The 21,518-nt window shown below is 35.8% G+C and overlaps 1 protein-coding gene across 4 annotated transcripts in view; it reads left to right on the top strand.

Annotated features, from left to right (window-relative positions):
* Positions 1-21,518, top strand: part of TAF4B (TATA-box binding protein associated factor 4b) — a 113,401-nt gene that overhangs the window by 55,177 nt on the left and 36,706 nt on the right. For all 4 annotated transcript variants that reach the window (XM_067699431.1, XM_067699429.1, XM_067699430.1 and 1 more), the window contains 3 exons: positions 1,490-1,620; positions 6,516-6,641; positions 12,125-12,181. In XM_067699431.1, coding sequence (XP_067555532.1) covers positions 1,490-1,620; positions 6,516-6,641; positions 12,125-12,181 — 314 coding nt within the window. The remainder of the gene's footprint in view (positions 1-1,489; positions 1,621-6,515; positions 6,642-12,124; positions 12,182-21,518) is intronic.

Here is a 21,518-nt window from a genome sequence, read left to right as displayed (position 1 = left end):
CCAGATGCGCAGGCTCAGTAATTGTGGCTCACGGGCCCAGTTGCTCCGCGGCATGTGGGATCCTCCCAGACCAGGGCTCAAACCCGTATCCCCTGCATTAGCAGGCAGATTCTGAACCACTGCGCCACTAGGGAAGCCCAACACTATATATTCTTAAATGTTCACTTTCTTTAGGCATTAACTGGCATGTCATCCTCTATATACTCTATGTTTAATTATAATTTTAATCACTGGATTGTTTTGAAATTGCATTATTCCTTCTATAGAAGGCCCCCACTATTTGTTTATGCTGATGTTTTAGTAAAGTAGATTTGACTTTTTAGTGTTTTTCCCCCCCCTTGAATCATAACTTGGTGATTAATTCATTTTTGCTACAAAGTAATGAACTGCTTTGTTTTGAAGGTTTGTTATAGGAGAAGCTGAATCATTTTATATCGTTTTCCTGTGTGATTTACTATAGCCCACATTTTGAATTAAGTTGAACATTTGTTATAGAATAATGTCAAAGAATGTGTTTAAGAATTGTTAGCTTTTAATTAAAGCTTGTTTTTTGCAATACTCATTCACACTTTGAGTATATGAGTATGTTTCAGATAGAGTGCAAAATCAAACAATAATATATTTTAAATTTCTATAAATGCATATGTTAAAAACAAACACAATAGCACTATTTAAAAGCTCATTTAAATGAGATTACCTAATTACCTGTATCTTTAGAGTTAGGTCTCTGATGATACAGGTAGTTTCACTGAGCTGGAGAATTAGTATTTAAAAACTGATAAGGTTGATTTATAAATGAGCTTCTGCTTTGTTTTCTTGAAACTTTCCTCCTAGTTAGCAGAAGGAAGAATAGAAGTTTGGTTTATTTATGGAAAGAGATACAGTGAAAGAGAAATTTTTCAAATTGATGGGTAAAATGATGAGGCTTTGAACCCATTTCAACTTGTAAATTAATTACCAGGTCAGCTTATGGAACATGAGTTAGTGCAAAATAAGCATGATTGGTAATGGACAAAAGGTGTATAGGTGTGTCATGCAGACAAGTTATTAACAGAGACTCACAATCTGAATTAACTGAAATAAATGTCATAAATTGTTAACAGTGTCAAACGGCAAAATGTAATTTTCTATTTTTTTAATGACTAAAATTAACAGAATATAGCACTGATTTCTGCAGTTACCATTTTCCTCCCTGAACACTAGACTTGATTTGTGTTCTTATTAACTTTGTCCTATAAATGACCTTGCAAGGAGAATGAGTCTAGAGGCTAAGTGAAACAATGTCTATATTTTCTGAGGCTTCAGGCTAGGTTTTATTAATGTAATGTCTAAGATCTTTGAAGTTGTGACTTTACCAGGAAAATCATAATCTCCAAACCTTTATTCATAATGGGTATGACTTCCAGGGGGAACAGAATACCTGCTGTGCTAATTATTTCAATTATCAGCCACTACTAAAACACGTAATGGATTTTCTCTGCTTCCACAGGTAAAAAGCATGACATTACAGAACTTAACTCTGATGCTGTGAACTTGATCTCCCATGCAACACAGGAGCGATTACGAGGCCTTCTAGAAAAACTGACTACAATCGCTCAGCATCGAATGACAACTTACAAGGTAAAGGAAATCCTTAAAGAAGAACAAACTCTTCTGTCTCTTCTTTGTTGTGTTAAAGGTAGTTTTTTGATATGGATTCATATTCTAAGTATATTTTTTCAAGGAAATGGTCGAGACATATTTCATATTGGTAGAAAATAAAAGTCTCATTCCTAATTTGCCTTATTTAGATACGCTTACATGACAAATAAAATAGGGTTTCAAATGGTATTCAAAGCTTCTATGTCACTGTACATTGAAATTTGCATCTGTTCTGCCTGAGGCTTCTCCTCCTAAAGCTCTTGACTGGGAGGGAGGATATGTTAGAAGGGATAATGTATTGGATAGCTGTGTTCTCTTCAGTGATCCGTTCTCTGCTAGCACTCCTGTTCCTTTTAATAAGTTAAATGATTGCATTGAGTGCTAATATTGGTGCCACTCATTATTTATATTGACCACTTTTATAAAAAATTAAATGCAAGAATAGCCTATCTTATCCCTAGTAGTGTGAACCAAATCACTTGCCATCATCAAGATGAAAGCATTAGATTTATTTGCATTATGGTTTGGATGGAGAACAAATGTATTGGGTAATGAGGGTTGAAAAAGATAACCTTCTCCCCCTATATCAAGAAATGTTCATAGGTAGATTTTGTACAATGTGGTATATGGGTAACCTTATAAGGTTTTGAGTTTGCAAGAATGGTCATTGTCATGATGTCCTACACATAGGTTAAAAGCAATCTAGGGAAGATCAGCCACTCTACCACCGGTAAATTTCCTGGAGGAAATCATTCTGTTTTCTCTCCTTTCTGCTTCATTTAGAACTTTGGAAGAACTATTTATAGTTGCTGAGGTCCTCACTTGTATAAATCTTTGTGAGAATTTACTGGACTGACTTAAAAATATATGATCATCAGAAAAAGCTGTGAAAAAACCCCTACTATCAGTATTTATTTTTGTGTGCTTCTGGAATTTGTCCATTTCTTCTAGGTTATTTAATTTGTTGGCATACAGTTGTTCATAGTATTCTCTAATAATCCTTTTTATTTCTGTAAGGTCAGTGGTAATGATTCTACTTTCATTTCTCATTTTGTTTCCTGAAGATGTAAGGTTGGTTACTGATTTAAGATCTACCCTTTTAATGTAGGCATTTATTTATTGCTATAAAATTCTCTCTGAGCACTGCTTTTGCTGCATTCTATACGTTTTGGTACATTGTGTTTTTGTTTTCATTCATCTCTTAGGTATTTTCTAATTTCCCTTGAGATCTCTTTATTTCATTGGTTATTTGAGAGTATGTTGTTTAATTTCCACATATTCGTGAAATTTCCAGCTTTCATTCTGTTGTTGATTTCTAGCTTCATTCCATTGTTGTCAGAGAATATTCTTAGCACAATTCAATCATTTTAAATTTATTGAGGCTTGTTTTGTGGCCTAACATATGGTCTGTCTTGGAGAATGTTCCATGTGCACTTGAGAAGAATGTGTATTCTGTTGTTGGGGAGGAGTGTTCATATATGTCTGTTAGATCTAGTTGGTTTATAGTGTTAGGTCTTCTATTTCTATATTGATATTCTGTATAGGTATTCAATCCAGTATTGAAAGTAGGGTATTGAAGACTTCAACTACTATTGTAAAACTATTTCTCTTTAGTTCTGTCAGTGTTTGCTTCATATATTTGGAGGCTCTGTTGTCTAGTGTGTATATCTTCTTGTTATATCTTCTTGGTGAATTCACTCTTGTCAGTATATAATGTCCTGTCTCTTTTAACAGTTTTTGACACAAAGTCTGTCTTGGCTGATATTAGTATAACCACCCCTGCTTTCTTTTGGTTATTATTTGCATGGAATATTTTTTTTCCATCCTTTGACTTGCAGCCTATTTGTGCTTTTATCTAAAGCCAATATCTTGTAGACAGCATATAGTTGGATTTTGCTTTTTATCCATTCTGTCAGTCTCTACCTTTTGATTGAGGAGTTTAATCCATTCACATTTAAAGTAATTACTGATTAAGGAAAAACTTAACTTCTGCTATTTCTGTTTTTGTGTGTGTTTTACGGCTTTTTTTGGCATTCCTTTACTACTGCCTTCTTTTTTGTTTGATTTTTTTCATTGTATATTGTTTTGATTCCCTTTGCACGTGTGTGTGTGTGTGTGTGTGTGTGTATTTTTTAGATATTTTCTTAGTGGTTACCTTGGGGATTACAATTAGCATCCTGAATTTGCAGTAACCTAATTTAAATTGATAACAATTTACCTTCACTTTTGGGATGTGGGGGGATTAGTCTTCCTTTTTGTCTTTTTACTGTAGCGTTTTAAAGAGCCTTATAATTTTTCACATCTGGATTCTCCCCTTTTCCTGCCTCAAACACCCTGTTGTATCAGATATACATGAGTGCACTTTCATTTACAGTAGGCAGTTTCTATACAAAATGTAGCATGTGCATTTAGTATGGAATAGAATTTTTCCAAGTAATGTTTACTATCCAGAATGCCATCCAAAGCTCTATTATGTACAGCCTTCAGGTGGAGTAGTTCTTCTAGTGTATATCAATAACACATATTCCAAGGATTTAGTTGCCCCAGGCAAAATGGATAGTATCTACCCCACTTAGAAACTCAGTAACTTAGCTTAAAGCTAACACCTTCTTAACCTTCCGTCTTGACACTGCCTATCCTGATTGATTTTCCCCTGTCCGCCTTTCCCCACACTTATTCCTTAATACAGCTAATGCCACTGTGTGAATTTGCACATATAGAAAAGCAGCTACACGATCATCCTTCTTTAAACAGAAATAATAATCATTTAATTATATTTGGATCTAGTTCAAAATTATATACTTATTTTGTAGACTTTGATTGTAATAATCTTTGTGTCACAGATTGAGCCCTGTCCTTACATTTCAGTTCATCCCTGATAGGATTTATTTTTATCTGTACAGTATGGGAAATTTTACTCCATGAATTTCACAAAAGTGAGCTACTTTTATTAAAAGCAAAATCCCACCATCTCTTTCCATTTGAAATCCCTCTACTTTTGATAATCTTTCACCTGGTTAGACATAATTCTCTAATTAATCATAGTCCATAAACTGAGATTTAACTAAACAAGTAGAAAGTGACACATGTGATACAAAGCTTTTGATCTTGCTGCCAGGTTTTTTCCCACTGAAGATATGTTAGAGTCTTCTACGTGCCAGTGGCTGTGGAGAAACTTCATGTTTTCCAGTTGAAAGGGACTGTAGTACTTTTCTTTAGATGGGATTCACTTGATGATGTTATTGTTTGGTCTGAGTCCTTATATTTTCACTGCTAAACCACCTGACTCTGTGGTGCAAGAAGACTTCAGTTAGACCAGCTGGGTAGACAGGAAGCATCATGATAAGATTGGGGTACTGTTATTTAAATAAAGTTGGAGACTCAGTAGAAGTAGGGAAGACACTCAGTTGTTTAGGACTGGAAGAGTAAAGGAAGGATGCATTAAGCAAGAGGCAGCTGTACTGAGTTGGAAGAGAGAGAAGGAATCTTAGCATGGAAATGAGATTGGGTTCAAATTTAGAAAGTCTGTGCGTCTTTTTAATTTAGCATTTGCTGTCCTTTTAAATTAAATCCTGTCAGTAAATTATCTCCAGGGTATATGAACACAAAAATGGTAAAAATGAAGTATTTAAGAAACCACTGGTTATTATGTTTATGCCTGTATGGTTGGCTTATAATGTATTCCATATTCTATCTTGTATTATTTAACTTTAAAAACATTTGAGAATTCTTTTTGTATTAAACACAAAGTAAAATAAGTAGCACTAATACATCCTTGTTCATTATTCTGTGTAATACTCTTTGGATCTAGTTAAATACCAACAATAAAAATTTAATTTAAAAAGAATCTTGGGCATATGAAATCTCTCAGTCCCAGTTAATTGAATCAACCATAAGCATGGGATAAAACAAAGATGGGAATGGTGCTGTACCCAGATTTCCAAGCCACGCACTGACCGTTGGCCTAAACGTTTAAAAACATTCAGTTTTCCTATTTTATAGTCTCCCTCCTATAGCTTGGATGTCTGAATTACTGAAATGAGTAGATGGCAGGAAGTCACCCCACCCCCAACAAGCATACATGTATTAAAGGAGGAGAGATAGGTGGTCATATCAGATAAAATTACAAAATATTTAGATTGTAAAGCACTGTTTTACACTGTAGAATATCAGAATAAATGAAACAGTATAAATTTTATCATTTTATGGAACATTGAAGATGAATAATTATATTTCTCTGTTATGACTCTCATTTATACATTGTATACTTAATTTCTTTGACTATAGTTTCTGCCCAAGTCCATAGCTTAAGGAAATTCTTACAACAGGGTTTAGGATTTTAATGTTTGCCATTTTGTCTTATGTCGTATTTTGGTAGAAGTTGCCTTCACTTGGCATGGTTAGACCAATTCAACAATAGAAACAAGGGTGATAACTTTCATCTTAGGTATATTTTTCAGTGAGATGATTGTTTCTTATTTTTTGTCTTTCACAGTCCTACGATTTAATTAATCATTAAGGTCTGCTGAGATGGACGATAGTTTAAATAAAAAGATTTAGATTATAGGTAAAGGGTGCACTGTCTTGCTTTCTACTTCCAGTTATTAGGATCTGCTTGGCTTAATTCCTTTTTCCTCCCCTCTGGATGAAGCTTACTAGGAAAGTTCTTTGAAATTTCAATGCTTAATCACCTCTCAAATTTTAAGGATGATTAAAGTTCTTATTTTGTTGTTGTTTGCTTAACAGAAATAAACATATTACCTCCTGTAAATTTAGTTCCCTATGTTTGTGTTACTGTCTTTAGCTGATTTATAACAAGACTTAATGTAGAATGTGTTGCCTAGGATCATCATAAAACTTTTTTTTTCCCCCAGGCAAGTGAAAATTACATCCTGTCTAATGACACCAGATCACAGCTCAAATTTCTTGAAAAGCTAGATCAACTGGAGAAGCATAGAAAGGATGTAGAAGAAAGAGAAATGTTACTTAAAGCAGCCAAGGTAAGGTCCTATGTGATTTATGAGTGAACATGGCCAGGCAAGGAGGTCAGAATTGGCTTTATCATTTGTTGACTATCTTGGTTTTGTTAGGCCTTTAGATTTCTCTGAAGGATTTCTTAAAATGAAATTACTAATAAATTCTCACACAGCCACAGGATGGTGTCGTACAGTGGCTTTCAGTTAATTTACTTTAATGAGAGATAATCTTTTGTCTCCTCATTCTCAATTCCTGTGTGCCTAGCATCATACCACTTCCCCCTCCCCAAGTAAAAATGTTTTAAAATTTTTCAAGGTCTTTTCAGGGATATGATTTCATATGTGCCAAGTTGAAGTTGAGAGAGGAAAATTTGGAAAGTGGACATGAATGTTATAGGTAAAAATTAGGAATAATTAGGATTATATGAAACAAAATAGAAGATGAGCAGGAATGGGTTAGAGAGATACTAAAAGAGAGAACAGGTAAGGCTACTATTGATTTTCTTTCTTCCTCCTTTAAGCATTTTCCTGGACCATTAGTGCCAGATGGAGTGAGAGCTAGTTCCATTATAGTTTGCGTTTTGTTGCTGCACATTTCTTTGTAGGCCTTGGGGAGCAGTCTTAAGGGTTGGATACTAGTGTTATTTTTTGTTTTAAACGCTTCAGTTTTGATTTCCAATGTTACTGGAATCCTCCCCTTTTAGAATATTTGTTCCTAGTCACATACTAATCACTTTTTTAAAAATTCATTTATTTTGAAATGATTTCATACTTACAGAAAAGTTGCCAGAACTATACATCTCCTTTTCAGTTGGGGTTCCCCATTTTTAACATTTTACTGCATTTCCTCCATCTCCATCATTTCGGTACACAGGTGCACACTCCCGTTATCATTATTCTCTTTCTTTTGTACTTTCTTCTTTGAATTCAGAGGTTTCTCGTACATTCACAAAGTTGTGGAACTGTTGTCTCTAATTAGTCTTTCTCTGAACCTTTTGAAAGCAAGCTTCAGACATGATGTCTCATCACTCCTAAACATTCTGGCATGTGTTTGCGAAAGCAAGGCCATTCTCCTGTATAAGCTTCCAAGTCAGGACGTGAATAACATGACACTACCATCTAATCCACAGACCCTATTCAGATTTAACCAGCTATCTCAAGCCTCTTTTTCCTTCATGGTCCATTTTCCCATTCAGGAATGTGTGTCTATTCAGTTGTCATCAGATTCCTTCAGTCAGATTTTCTCACTCTTTTTCTTTCATGTCTTTGACAAGTTTCAGGAGTACAAGAGTACAAGCCTTACCTTCTGTAGGGTGACTCTCAACCTGGGTTCATCTTATGTTTCCTTACAACTTGACTTGGGTCATGCATTCTTGGTGGGAATGCATAGAAATGATGCTTCATTCTTCTCAGCTGATTCTATCAAAAGGCAACCTTGATCAGTTCTCTCCATTTTAAAGTTTCCCTTTCCGCCTTTGTAATCAATTAGTTTTCTGTAGGAAGGTATTATAGCATTATACTAATATCCCATACCTCATCAAACTCCACAGAGCAACTTTAGCATCCATAGATGATACCTGTGAATCAGATACCTCTGTGATGGCTGCCAAATGGCGATTCTTTATTCTCATCATCTCGTCTATGTTTATTAGTACTCTGCTTTGTGGAAGAGCTTTCCTCTCTCTCATTCATTCATTCATACATTCATGCATTCATTTATATCAACATGTGCTCGTGGATTTCTGTTTGATGCAACAGGTTGTAACCCATTACTATCATTATTTATTTTGTTGCTCAAATTGCTCCTGAGTGGGAGACCCTTCCAGCTGGCACTTCTGTCCTTTAATCACGTTTCCATCATTCACTGAGCATGTCCTTACTTTCAGGCACAAGATACTCCAGGCCCAGCTTTTACTCATCCTTTCCCAGCCCTGGAATCAGTCAGTTCATCAAGGAACCATATACTTTTTAGTTGAGGATGATATCCAGAAATCAAGATTAGAGCCTACAGTGTGCTCATTGCTAAGAGAGTATCATTACATGTAGAGCCTGTCAAATGGACAGATCTAGGAAACATGTATGGTATGTGATATGTACACATATCTATATAAACACACAAACATAGATCTATAACTATTTTACTGTGTGTGTACATTATAAAACTATAAATTTATATGAATATCTCCATGATATCTTAGGGTTCTTCCTAGCTTTAACCTTTCCATGTTTATAAGTACTTACTCTGAAGTCAGAAACCTGACTCTCATTATCCTCGTTATATTTACTTATGTTCTCAATTTATTTGATCAATGTAACTAATCTCCCAAGCAACCATGCTGACTGACTCTTCTGTCTGCTGCCACTGTTACCCCTGCCCTCATTTCATTGCCCATGTAACTGGCCGCCATGCCCACTGGCCCATGCCTTGGTGGGTCTTCCCCAGCCCTTCATCACCCTGCATTCTTGACCTCCACAACCTTGTGCACCACAACCTTGTCACTGTGCAGCTTCTCACTGTCCCACGGTCTCAGTCCCCATTCTGACCCCTCTTGCACTGGGAAAGGCTGCTGGGACAGGAAGATGCTCTTTCTCGAGCCCTTGAGTATTATAAGCAAGCACACAGTCAATGTAACGAGGTGGTTTATTGGTATTTTATTCCCAATTACTCTGCTGTAAACAAGGTTATAAACCTTTAAATACTTGTTTAGTTATTATCCGGTGTAGTATATTATAGTTGCTCTCACTTTCTCGTAGTTTTACCTTCTACTCTTACAGATTTTCTAACTCAGTAAATGACATCATTATTCACCCAGATGTTCAAGCCAAAAAAACCTAGGAGTCATCTTTAACTCCTTTTCCTCTTTTCTCTCCCTACATCCCGTTCACTTTCCTATTCAGTTCCCAAAATGTATCCACCTTCTCTTCATCACTGTTGTCATCACTCAGATGATCTGAGTCATGTTTCCCTTGGACCTTTATAATGTCTTCTAACTAATGTCCTTTTCCTTCTACAATCCATTTTTCATACTGTTGTCAGGATAGTGTTTTCGTAACAAATCATATGTGTCTCTGTTGCTTAAAATCCTTCAGTGACTTCCTCTTGCCTTAAAATAAAATCCAAACTTACTACCAAATTTTTAAACGCACCCACCTCTCTCTCTGAACTTTCCTCATGTCCCTCCCTTCTTCACTCATTCTGCTCCAGTCACAGTGACCTTTCTTTGTGCTCCAAGTTTGTATCCTAGGCTACTAATGAAGCATCTAAAACTGAACACTGAGTTCCCTTTCCCCAAATCTGCGCTGGTCTTTACCTTCTCGGGAAGTTGGAATTTTCTATCCTTCCAGTTACTTAGGCCACAATCCTAGGCATCATTCTTGATTCCTCTCTTTACTTCACACCCTATATCCAATCCATCAATAAATCTGGTAGGCTCTACCCCCAACATGTATTTCAATCTAATTATTTATCATCGTATTCTATGATGCTGGTTCAAGTTGCCCTCATCTTTTTCTCAGTCTTGTATTTACAGCAGTTGTTTTAGAACAGCTTCCTAATTGCTCTGTGTGCCTGTGCCTCCAGTCTTGGACCCATACAGTGCATCGTCTGTACGGTAGCCAGAGTGACCTTTCGAAAGTGTCCTACCAGTGGCATCTCACACCTTGCTCCAAACCCTCCAGTGGCTTTTTCTTACAACTAGAATCAAAGCCCAACTCCTCATCATGACCTACAAGGCAGCACATTGTCTCCAGCCTTATCTCTCAACTTTTCTTTATGCTCCAACCACACCAGCCTTCTTTCTTTCCTCAAGTATGCCAACCATATTCCCATTTTTTGGCTTCTGCAGTGACTGCACCTTCTGCTTAAGAGTGTTTTTCCCCCAGATCTTTATATGGCTGCCTCTTTCTTGTCATTCAGATCTCTACTCAGTTGTCACTCCTCAGAGATGTCTTCCATCCCGTTCTGGCTACAGAAGTACACCCCTCTTTCTATCACATTATCCTATTTTATTTTATTTATAGTACTTATCACTATCAGTCATTGTTTTTTATTTTTCCCCATCATAAATGTTTTACATTTCACAACTGTGTTTAATTTCTATAAAATTATTTTATTTTTCTCTTCTTAAAATGTAAGTTACTCGAAGGCAGAGACTTTGTCTTGTTACCTCATTTCTATATCTCCAAGGCCTAGAACAAAGGCACACAGAGTAGAATATATACTATGGATAGTCAATAAATATTGGTTGACTGACAAAGACTTGATACCCAAATGTGCCCATTTTATACTGTGGCAAAAATTATATACACACACATATACATACACACATACATATACACTCGTATTTTTATGTGAATACACATATACTCATTCTCTCCTAACATAAGTAGAATAACAAGGGAGTTTTCTTAGTTTGGGCTAGAGTGAAGTTGTTTTATTAGATTGGAGACAAAATTAAGAAAAAATGTATTAGCTTTCGGTAGAATCTTATGTAGGTATTTAATTAAGGTGTTTAAAATTAGAAGGCACTCAGATATAAACAGTTTCTTCCTTGTGTTTTCCTTTAACAGAAGTACTGATAAATCAGTAAAAACGTTATCAGTTAAACTAAGTAAATAGGAAAATACTTTTTGCTTTTATTTTGTTAGCTATCTTTAGTTAGCTGCTATTGAATGTTATGGAATATTCAGATTTATAAGGAGTTAGGTAACTTTATTAGAATAAGAAGAAGAATACACCTATCCGCAGCATATTTTTCAGTGGACAAATGTCTGTAGTGTCAGAAATATAGTTATTTCCTTACCTTTGGTTCCATCAGAGCATTACATGTAGAATGTAGCTCTTTTCTTATAGCAGTCCTGTAAGATTATTCATTTTTTGAATGTTAAACTGAATCAGTATGGAAAGTGACATTCAATAAACATTTATTGAACATTTTCTTGGGCACAGCATTCTGTTAAGTGCTATAGAGGACCCAAAGATGATAAGATACTCTAATGAAAACATTGGGATGTATTTCTTAATTTTAAAAAATTACACTTTTGAAGAGAGAGAAATTTGGTTCAAAGTTCATCACGTTCTTGTTTCTAATAGTCCTTGAAATACCATATTTTTTACCAAAATGGCTTCACCTAAGGATTAGCCAATGTTGATTGTTTTCATTCATTTGAGCCAACAGTTATCCTTTTCTTTTCCTTCATCTCTACCATCCATTTTTCAGTTTTTAGTGTTCCAACAAGACCAACGTCATGCCTCAACTGGACCTGACTGACATTGTTAGCATCATTTTCTCTATAAGCTTCCTCCCGGCTAGAACTGCAGCAGCCAGCCCAGATGATGAGAGGGAGGGGGGGGGTGGGAGGGAGAGCACGAGACTGGATTGAGGCATTTTCCCCTGGAGCTAAGGTTTTCAATCACAAGAGAAAATTGTCATTTATTAAATATTTAACGGCAACTATGGTGTTTAGATGCTAGTAATTTCTATTAAAATTTTCTTTTCCTTTGATAGAGTCGTTCCAATAAAGAAGATCCAGAACAGCTGAGATTAAAGCAGAAAGCCAAAGAGGTAGGACTTTCAAGTTACCATGCTTGTCTTTGTGTTTGAGGGAAGGTTGGCAGCTCTCTCCTGGCAATTAGGTCAGGGTTTATTTTGCTGTTGCATACCATTTGCCGAAGCCTTGGGGAAGGACAGGAACTGCTGAAGGCAAGGGCAGTACTTCAAATGAGGTCAATGAGTTATGTGCTCTCTTTTTAAAATTTATTTTCTAGGCTTAGGCCTGTCTAGAAATGGCTCTTTGTAAACTACAGCAGCACACTTGGAGGAATATAATGTGGGATTAAAAAAAAAGAAAGAAAAGAAACTTCTGAGATTTAGCATCTGGGACTGTACAATAGGCTACATTTTTCCAGGGTAATTGTTCGTTTTGTAAATCTGATACTGCTTATAATTCTTTGGCTGGGAGGTGGTACTGGGATTTAGTTTTAAATGGAAAACGCCTCTGGCTTTTAATTTTCTGGGCCCAGCAGTTTTCTGTTCTGGAATGGAGCCCTTGTTTCACACAGTTCATGTTTAGCTGCGGGGGTTTTAGTTTATAGCTTAGACTGGTTAAGCTTTTACTCCCAGAGGCCTCTGCATAGCAACTGTAGAAATCAACAAATAAGTTCATTTATGTCTGCAGCCTCCTCTCAGTAGCTGACTTTTTACATTTCCCAATATCCATTTCCTGACTTTTCTAGCCCCAGAGAAAAAAGCTCCACTAATTGGAGCTTATTTTAATTGAGCCTTAATATTGGATCTCACTGGAGTTGCCCCCAGAGCTGCTGAGAACAGAAGGAAATGAAAGTACCTAAGGTTGAAGACATGGTGTATGTATGGGTGTGTGTGTGAAATTTTTCACTTGACCTACAGATTCTTCTCCCTGCTGAATAAATCATCAAGCCTGTTCACATTTCTGATTAAGGATTTGACAGCAGACGATAATAAAGACAATTGAGGTGTGAGACGTGTGATATGGAGCTGAAGAAATTGGTTTCTATAGTTACTTGACTGATTTCATGCAATTTTTAAGGATCTTTGTGCTAAATAAGAGTGATTTCCTGAGCAACCTTTTTCCTTAACTGTGCCTCTTGAACTATGAAATTTGTTGTTGCTTAACATTGCTGCACTCGGCTTCTAGGTGCCAGCAGCAGCAGGTTATTTATGAATGTTTTAAAGGCCCTTATTGTTTGGATTAATGTAGGAGCCGAGGCAAAGCAAATGGAAATCTAGTAAGATTCTTACAATCAATGTGGTGTGTTTTCACTAAAATAGAAAAGGAAGAAAACATGAACTCTGGATGGAGGGGTTTCTGGATTGAGGTGAAGAGAACTGGGAAAGGAGAATATTAAAAAGGATTTGAAACCGAACCAATTTTTTTCAACAACAAAAAATTTCTGTTACTCATTTCCAGAAAATTTATCTAAAAATATTATCTAAAAAATTTAACATGAGAACTGTACCTATAATCTTACAGCAAGCCTGGCTTGATGATAGATTGATTGGTTGCTTTGAATCATGAGTGTCCCTCTTTGTTTTCATTTAGGACTGATAGATGCTTATCTTACTTCTAATCCCACCTACTTTTTGGAAAATAAATATCAGAAAACTTACCGCTTTATCCTTAAAGGTCTTATCCTGTCTGTTTTTCTTTCATATACCTTCACAAACATCTGGATCATAGATTAATTTTTCCTTCAGGTTTGTATGGAATGCTTTTGTTTGTTTTTCTTTTAATTGTGTTTTTTATTCCCTGAAGGATGAATAGGTGGACAGCATTTTTTGAAGAAAATTCTAAGAGCAAATGTGAAAAGAAAAAAAAAAAAACCTCTCAATGAGAGCAGGTGTGCTGTAGCAAACCTGTTTTTTTTTCCCCACTGTTTTTGCACCTCCATTTATTTATTTTTCCTAGCAAGATTAAAAAAACTGTATATTTTCCTTCCAAAATATTTCAAAAGTTTTCTGGTTGCTTCCTATTCTAAATCATCTTTGATTTAAAAAAGAATCAAATACATTGGCCTAGTTCCAAGAACAGAGCCACTCTGTATTAGTTGCAAATGTTGGATGAAAGTAAAATATTGTCATTTTTGTCATCCCCATGCCCCCTAGAGTTCTTAATAACTTTAATATTCTAAGGGGCTCTAATTTAGAATCAAACACACCGTATTTTGTTTGGTTGCAAAATCATTGACCCTATCTTTATATAGAGTTGAATTGTTGTCTTATATGGTAATTTGTAAGGTTATCATTTGGGATATACTAATTGTTATCACACTGCTATAAACTATAAAGCTTTGGTTTGTGATTTTTTGGTATTTGGCTGTTTAGGAAATTTTCTTTGTCCGATTGTGAAAATTAGTACAGATTCCTTACTGTTGCTCAATATAAAACTGCTTTGCTTTCCTTTTTCTGGTAACTACCTACCTACCAAGCTGGGTGTAGGAAACAGATTAATGACAGTATCTTACAAAGATAGAACTCCAAAGAACTGTTTAGAGAAGTTGTAGGCTTTATTGATCCCGAGGAATGTTTCAGCAGTGATGTTTGTCGTATAAATATTAAATCACAACTTGAATCCCCTTCATACGTAGTCTTATAATCCATGGTTGCTTTCAACTCTTAAGAACTAGAGTTTTGGGGGGTTTTGGGGTTTTTTTTTTTTTTGCAGTACGCGGGCCTCTCACTGTTGTGGCCTCTCCCTTTGCGGAGCACAGGCTCCGGACGCGCAGGCTTAGCGGCCATGGCTCACGGGCCCAGCCACTCTGTGGCATGTAGGATCTTCCTGGACCGCGGCACGAACCCGTGTCCCCTGAGTCAGCAGGCGGACTCTGAACCACTGCGCCACCAGGGAAGCCCAGGACTAGAGTTTTGATCTTGGTCATTTCTCCCATGGGTTTTCTTCTCTCGAATACAGATTTAGAGTCTATGCATTTCTTCTTTGCATTCTGGTGTAAAGCCAAACTGTTAAATTGAGCAGGTTTTTATAAAGATGTCTAATTTCTTTTCATCCTTCCTATTGACTTCTTCCAATTTTGTCATTCTCACTTGGCACTTAAGAAAGTAGGCTGCCTTTGGGTTTGCCTCCAGCCTAGTCTGAATCCGTTGAAGCAGCTCCTGCTGCATACTATTCTTATTGATCTGACAGGTTATCCATCTATTTGAAAACATTGTTGTCTGGCTAAAATGTCTGTGGATATCAAACATTTTAGTTCCAACTTTGGGGCCATCTTTTTCCTGTTTTCTATCTTTGCCTTTAAAAAAAGTCATAAGTGTTCTCGCTCTCTGTATTGTAAGTTTATATTTTAAATATGGACACTTTTAAATTGTGATGGCTTTTTTCCCCTAGATACTTTTACTGAAATGTAAGTACTGACATTCTTCCATTTCACCATCAATGTGTGAAAGGTTTTAAATAGATTACTAATTGCCAAATTCTGACTTCAAACAAGCAGGCACGTTTTTGTTTAATGCATCTGCAGACTTGTCTGAAATGTGTGCTGTGTGTCCTAGATTACCATCTAGCCTTCAGTGTTTTCCTTTCTTACCACATCATCCAGAGTTCTGCAGAGCAAACCATCTGACCTTGGAGTTCAGACATCCTGATTCCTTAAACATTTGTTATATATATCGTGACCCTTATTTCCTTTGAATATCTTCTTTCTCCTTTGGGAAATGTGAGTTTAGTCCATCTGTGCAGAGTGAGACAAAGAATTCACTTACTTTCTTTTTAACAATTCCTAGCATCCCCACTTTCATTTTTTATCAGACATTAGAAGAAAGAAAAAGGAATGCATGACATGTACCTGCTGGCACATTAGTTTCACAGTGCATCCTGTAGAAACTGGGCAAAAATAAGTATTAAATAATTAAAATGCATAACAGATTAGAAAACTTGTACCCTGAAGGACTTTGGATTTTTGTTTATAGAAAATATAGGATATAAAAACTATAAGTAATACAATTCTCCATGAAGCATTATTGTACAATAAATAAAATACTGACTCATAAGGCTCATTACTGATTAGAAGATATATCATTTAGGTACAAAAAGGGCAAGGGATTTTTTTTAATGAAATTTTAAAAGATATGGAGTCAGTGAAATATGATAGTTAAGGCTAACTATTAAATTTATAGCAACTTGTATTTAAACTTTATACTAGTTCTGCATGAGCCAAAACTCATGGAACACTGAACAGGGAAAATTGAAGTTTGTCATTAAAAGTGCAATCAAATTAATGTAGTATGGAGAAGATGTTCTTAAAATGGCAAGTTATAAAGAGCTTGTATACATAGCAGAGAAACAGAAATGCAATGTTTTCAAAGCATTGATAGTCTAATAAGATAGTAGTTCTCAAACTTCGATATGCATAAGAATTATCTGGAGGGCTTGTTAAAACACAGGTTGCTGGGTACCACCCCAGGAATCTATGACACAGTAGGCCTGGGTGAAGTCTGAGAATTTGCATTTCCAACAAAATTTTCGGTGATTTTTCTATTGCTGTCACTGTTCTGGAGATCACACTTAGAATCTAGGAGGGGAAAGAAGGGGGCCTTTAAAATCTATCACTTTTGTTTTCCCATTGACTAAATGGTCATAGAAAGTTAAATAAAATACTGTGATTTGGGAATCTGAGAATTGGCATCTTGAACTGGCATAGTTCAGATACCATCCAATTACCATTCACTAGGTTCTCTCTTTGGAAGCAGGAAAGCTACACTAGGTTTTTTAATGGATATTTTCTCAAGAGACCTTTATTGGTTGTATCTCTTGATTGGTGAACCTTACATAGAAAATATAACATTTTATTTTAGAGCTGCTTCAGAAGGTTGTACTCATTCTTTAATTTTGATGTATAGGATCTGTGTGTCTTGAGATATGTATTATCCTTTTGATAGAAAAGGTGTGTATTATAGAGGAAATAGCATTGAAGTAGAAGTCAGGAGTCGTGGATTATCTAGATTTCACTTTGGGAAAGATTTCACTTTGGGAAAGATTTCACTTTGGGAAAGTTACTTGACCTCTTTGAACTTACCTGTTTCCTTGTATTTAAAATGAATGTAACAATACAATCTCTGCTTGTATTACAGAGCTGTCATAATTTAGGGAAAGGTGAGGTATTACAGGGAAAACCAGTAGCTTAAAACCATTAGCTAAGATACATTTAAGAAAGATGCCATCAAGCTCTTAAATATAATAATCTTGAGATTGCCCGTGGGTATGTCAGTTTCCAAAAACTAATATGTCAGTTTTTTTGGTTTCTTTTTTTCCTTCCAGAGGAATGAAAAGAAGTTTGGGAATAAAAAAAAGGATATAAGAGTAAGAACTAGAAAAAAAATTATATAATCTAATATGAATACAGCACATTATATTTCTTTTTAATAATACATAAATCAGGTATTATGTTTGCATGTAAGGGGAAAAGTGTTCAAGTGAGATTATGTGGAATATACTATTTTCCTGAAAGGTAGAGATGGATTAGAAGGGCTGACCAGCAGGTATACATTTCGGATTCCAAGTATCTCAGGTGGCAACAAGGGTTTACTGTATAACACAGGGAACAATATTCAATATCTTGTAATAACCTATGATGGAACATAATCTGAAAAAAAAAATATATATATGAACCACTTTGCTATACACCTGAAACTAACACAGTATTTTATTTATTTATTTTTTAAACATCTTTATTGGAGTATAATTGCTTTACAATGGTGTGTTAGTTTCTGCTGTATAACAAAGTGAATCAGCTATATGTATACATATATCCCTGTATCTCCTCCCTCTTGCATCTCCCTCCCACCCTCCCTATCCCACCCCTCTAGGTAGTCACAAAGCACCAAGCTGATCTCCCTGTGCTATACGGCTGCTTCCCACTAGCTATCTCTTTTACATTTGGTAGTGTATATATGTCCATGTCACTCTCTCACTTCGTCCCAGCTTACCCTTCCCCCTCCCCTTGTCCTCAAGTCCATTTTCTATGTCTGCATCTTTATTCCTGTCCTTCCCGTAGGTTCGTCAGAACCTTTTTTTTTTTTTTTAGAATCCATATATATGTGTTAGCATACAGTATTTGTTTTTCTCCTTCTGACTTACTTCACTCTGTATGACAGTCTCTTGGTCCATTCACCTCACTACAAATAACTCAGTTTCGTTTCTTTTTACGGCTGAGTAATATTCCATTGTATATATGTGCCACATCTTCTTTGTCCATTCATCTGTCAGTGGACACTTAGGTTGTTTCCATGTCCTGGCTATTATAAATAGAGCTGCAATGACCACTGTAACACAGTATTTTAAATCAACTATACTACAATTAAAATAATTATCAGTGGAGGAAAAAACTTCAAGCCAAGTATCTCAGGTGTTCTGGACAGTGTCCTGATATCATTAGCCTTAATGGTTGGGAGAAAAATTAATCAGACCCTGTGACCGTTGGATTTGGTAGAATGCCTGCTTAATAATTGTCTTTAAGGGGTTAAAAAGGATTCTGTGTTTGAATTGTGGTATCCTTGAATTTATGTAAGGTAGGGAGATGATTTTTTTTGGAACTTGTTCCAAAACTTTTTTCCTTTGGTTTAAGATTATGTTAACTGTAATTATGAAATCTAAGCAGGACATTCTTTTTTTTAAATATTTATTTATTTATTTATTTTTGGCTGTGTTGAGTCTTCATTGCTGCGCGCAGGCTTTTTCTAGTTGCAGCGAGCATGGGCTACTCTTTGTTGTGGTGCACATGCTTCTCATTGTGGTGGCTTCTCTTGTTGTGGAGCACGGGCTCTAGGCGCACGGGCTTCAGTAGTTGTGGCATGAGGGCTCTAGAGCACAGGCTCATTAATTTACCTCTCAATTCCTTCCTTTGCTTTATACCTTTATACTTTCCGAAAGTATGTAGCAAAATCAGACTGAAGGTGACACTACTTCATATTTTTGGATCATTTGTTATGAAGGACAGCTCTGCTGTCATCTTTTGTACTCTCTGTGCCTACATTTTCCCCCTATATCTTGCCTTCCTTGAGCATGAAAAAGAAACTCATTTTTGGATTTCCCATTATGTCAGTGTCATAATTATCTAGATAATTTAGCCCTTTTTGTTAAATATGTCCCTATATTTGTTGAGGGAGTTAGCTGTAGGACACTAGCTTATTCATTCTTCATGTAACTCCTCTGATTCTGCCTAATAAGCTTTTGGTTTCTGTTTTCATTTTCATTTTTTCTGTATCTTTTGTTTTTTTAAAAAATTATGTCCTTAACATCAAGAAGTACCTCTACTGAGTTTTACCTCTGAGAGCTTGTGTGATTTTTTAAGGTAATCTTTTAATGTGGTTTGGCTCTTGATTAAAGTCAGTACTACCATAGTTATACTTTTAAGGAACAGAGACAAGTACTAAACACCAGAGATAAAATAATTTTCAACCATGATTGCTCTGTTGCTTTCTAGGGCACTGACTTGAATTTTAGGGGACTTCTACTTGATATCAGAGAGACTATGATAAGGGAGATGAAGACTTCTGCCTTTTTCATTAGCCATTAAGGAAGGAATGAGGATGCCCTTAAAAGAAAACCTGCCAAGCCTGTTAGGTCCTTTTGGACGAAGTTGAGAGAGTTTACTGGTATAGGTGAGCAAGCAGGCTTAAGTTTTATGAAGTAAAAGCTAGTAGGAATATAATATAACAGAAGCGTCCTGTCAGAATTCTGATTAAACTAGCTTTTAATGGTTTCAGTTAAGATGGAGTAAAAGCATTCCATACTGTTTCTGCCAGCTATAAAACATGGACAGAATGCATGGAGCAGCTATTCGAAGGCTTTGAAAAGTAAATAGTAGGCAAATTGGGGAAGAAGATGAGAATTCAAACTGACTTCTGAACCAGCCGTGAGGTTGCCATCTCACTTTTACCCCACTCCCCACCCCCATTTTTTCTTGCTGCTTGACCCTAGGCATGGATGTAGTCACAGAACTATGTGGCAAAGAGGAGTAACTAAAGCCCCAGCTTTCTGGCCAGAGGGCCAAAGGGAGGAGCTCAGGAAACCAACCCCATATTACTATGTTTAATTCTTATTACCACTCTTGAGCTACAGATTTGTTATATGTGGCTCTGATCTAGTCAGCATACCAACGAACACTACAGACCAATATGCTTCATGAACATAGATACAAACATCTTCACCAAAATATTAGCAAATCAAATCCAGTGATACATAAAAATAATAATATATCTTGACCAAGTAGAGTTTACCCCAGGGATGCAAAGCTGATTCAGTATTCAAAAATTAGTCAGTAAACTCTAACATATTAATAGTCTAAGAAGGAAAAACCATGTGACTATACCAATTGATGTAGAAATACATTTGGCAGATTTCAACATCCATTAATAATAAAACTCTCAGCAATCTTGGAATAGAAGGGACTTTCTCAGTCTGATAAAGGGCAGCTGTTAAAACCCTACCACTAAAAATCATTCTTAATGGTGAAAAGTCTGAATGCTTTCTTCCAAAGATTAGGAAAAAGGCAAGGATGTCTGCTTTCTTCACTACTATTCAACATTATATTGTTGGTACAATAAGGCAAGAAAAAGAAAGGCATATAGCTTGTAGAGAAAAATTAGTTTGTTCTTTCATTCTCTTAACTGTGTCCTTTACAGAGCAAAAGTTTAATTTTTATGAAGTCAAATTTGTCAATTAAAAAAAAATAGACCTGCCTTTGGCTGTCATGTCTAAGAATTCTTTTCTGGGTCCCAAGTTACAAAGATTTTTCCTTAAGCTTTTTGCTAGAAGTTTATAGTTGACATTTTGAGTTAATTTTTTATAAGGTGTGAGGTTCAAGATTCATTTTTTTGCATGTGAATGTTCAATTGCCCCATTTGTTGAAATGACTGCTTTCTCAATTGAATTGTTTTCCACCCTGGTCAAAAATAAATCGGCCATATTTATGTGGATCTATTTCTCGATTCTCTATTCTGTTTCATTAACCTATGTGTCGATTCCTTCATCAATAACACATAATTTTGATTACTGTAGCCTTATATAAGTAATTCTTAAAACTGCATGGTGTAATTCTTTCCATTTTGTTCCCTTTTTCTCCCAAAAATTGATTTAGCTTTTCTAGTTTCTTCGGTTTCCATGTAAGTTTTACAATCAACTTATCCATATCCACAAAAAATTTTTTTTGGAACTGTGTTAAATCTGTAGATGAATTTGGAGAGAATTGAGATCTTTACTATGTTACAATCCATGAATGCAGCATGTCTCTCCATTTATCTGTATTTTCCTTTATTTCTTTCATCTGTGTCTTGTGGTTTACAGCATACAGATACCTGTACATGTTAGATTGATACCTAAGTATTTCATTTTGGGGAAAGCTATTATAAG

Source organism: Pseudorca crassidens, chromosome 12, assembly GCF_039906515.1.
Source record: "Pseudorca crassidens isolate mPseCra1 chromosome 12, mPseCra1.hap1, whole genome shotgun sequence".
NCBI lineage: Eukaryota > Metazoa > Chordata > Mammalia > Artiodactyla > Delphinidae > Pseudorca > Pseudorca crassidens.
This window is presented reverse-complemented; position numbering and strand designations above follow the sequence as displayed.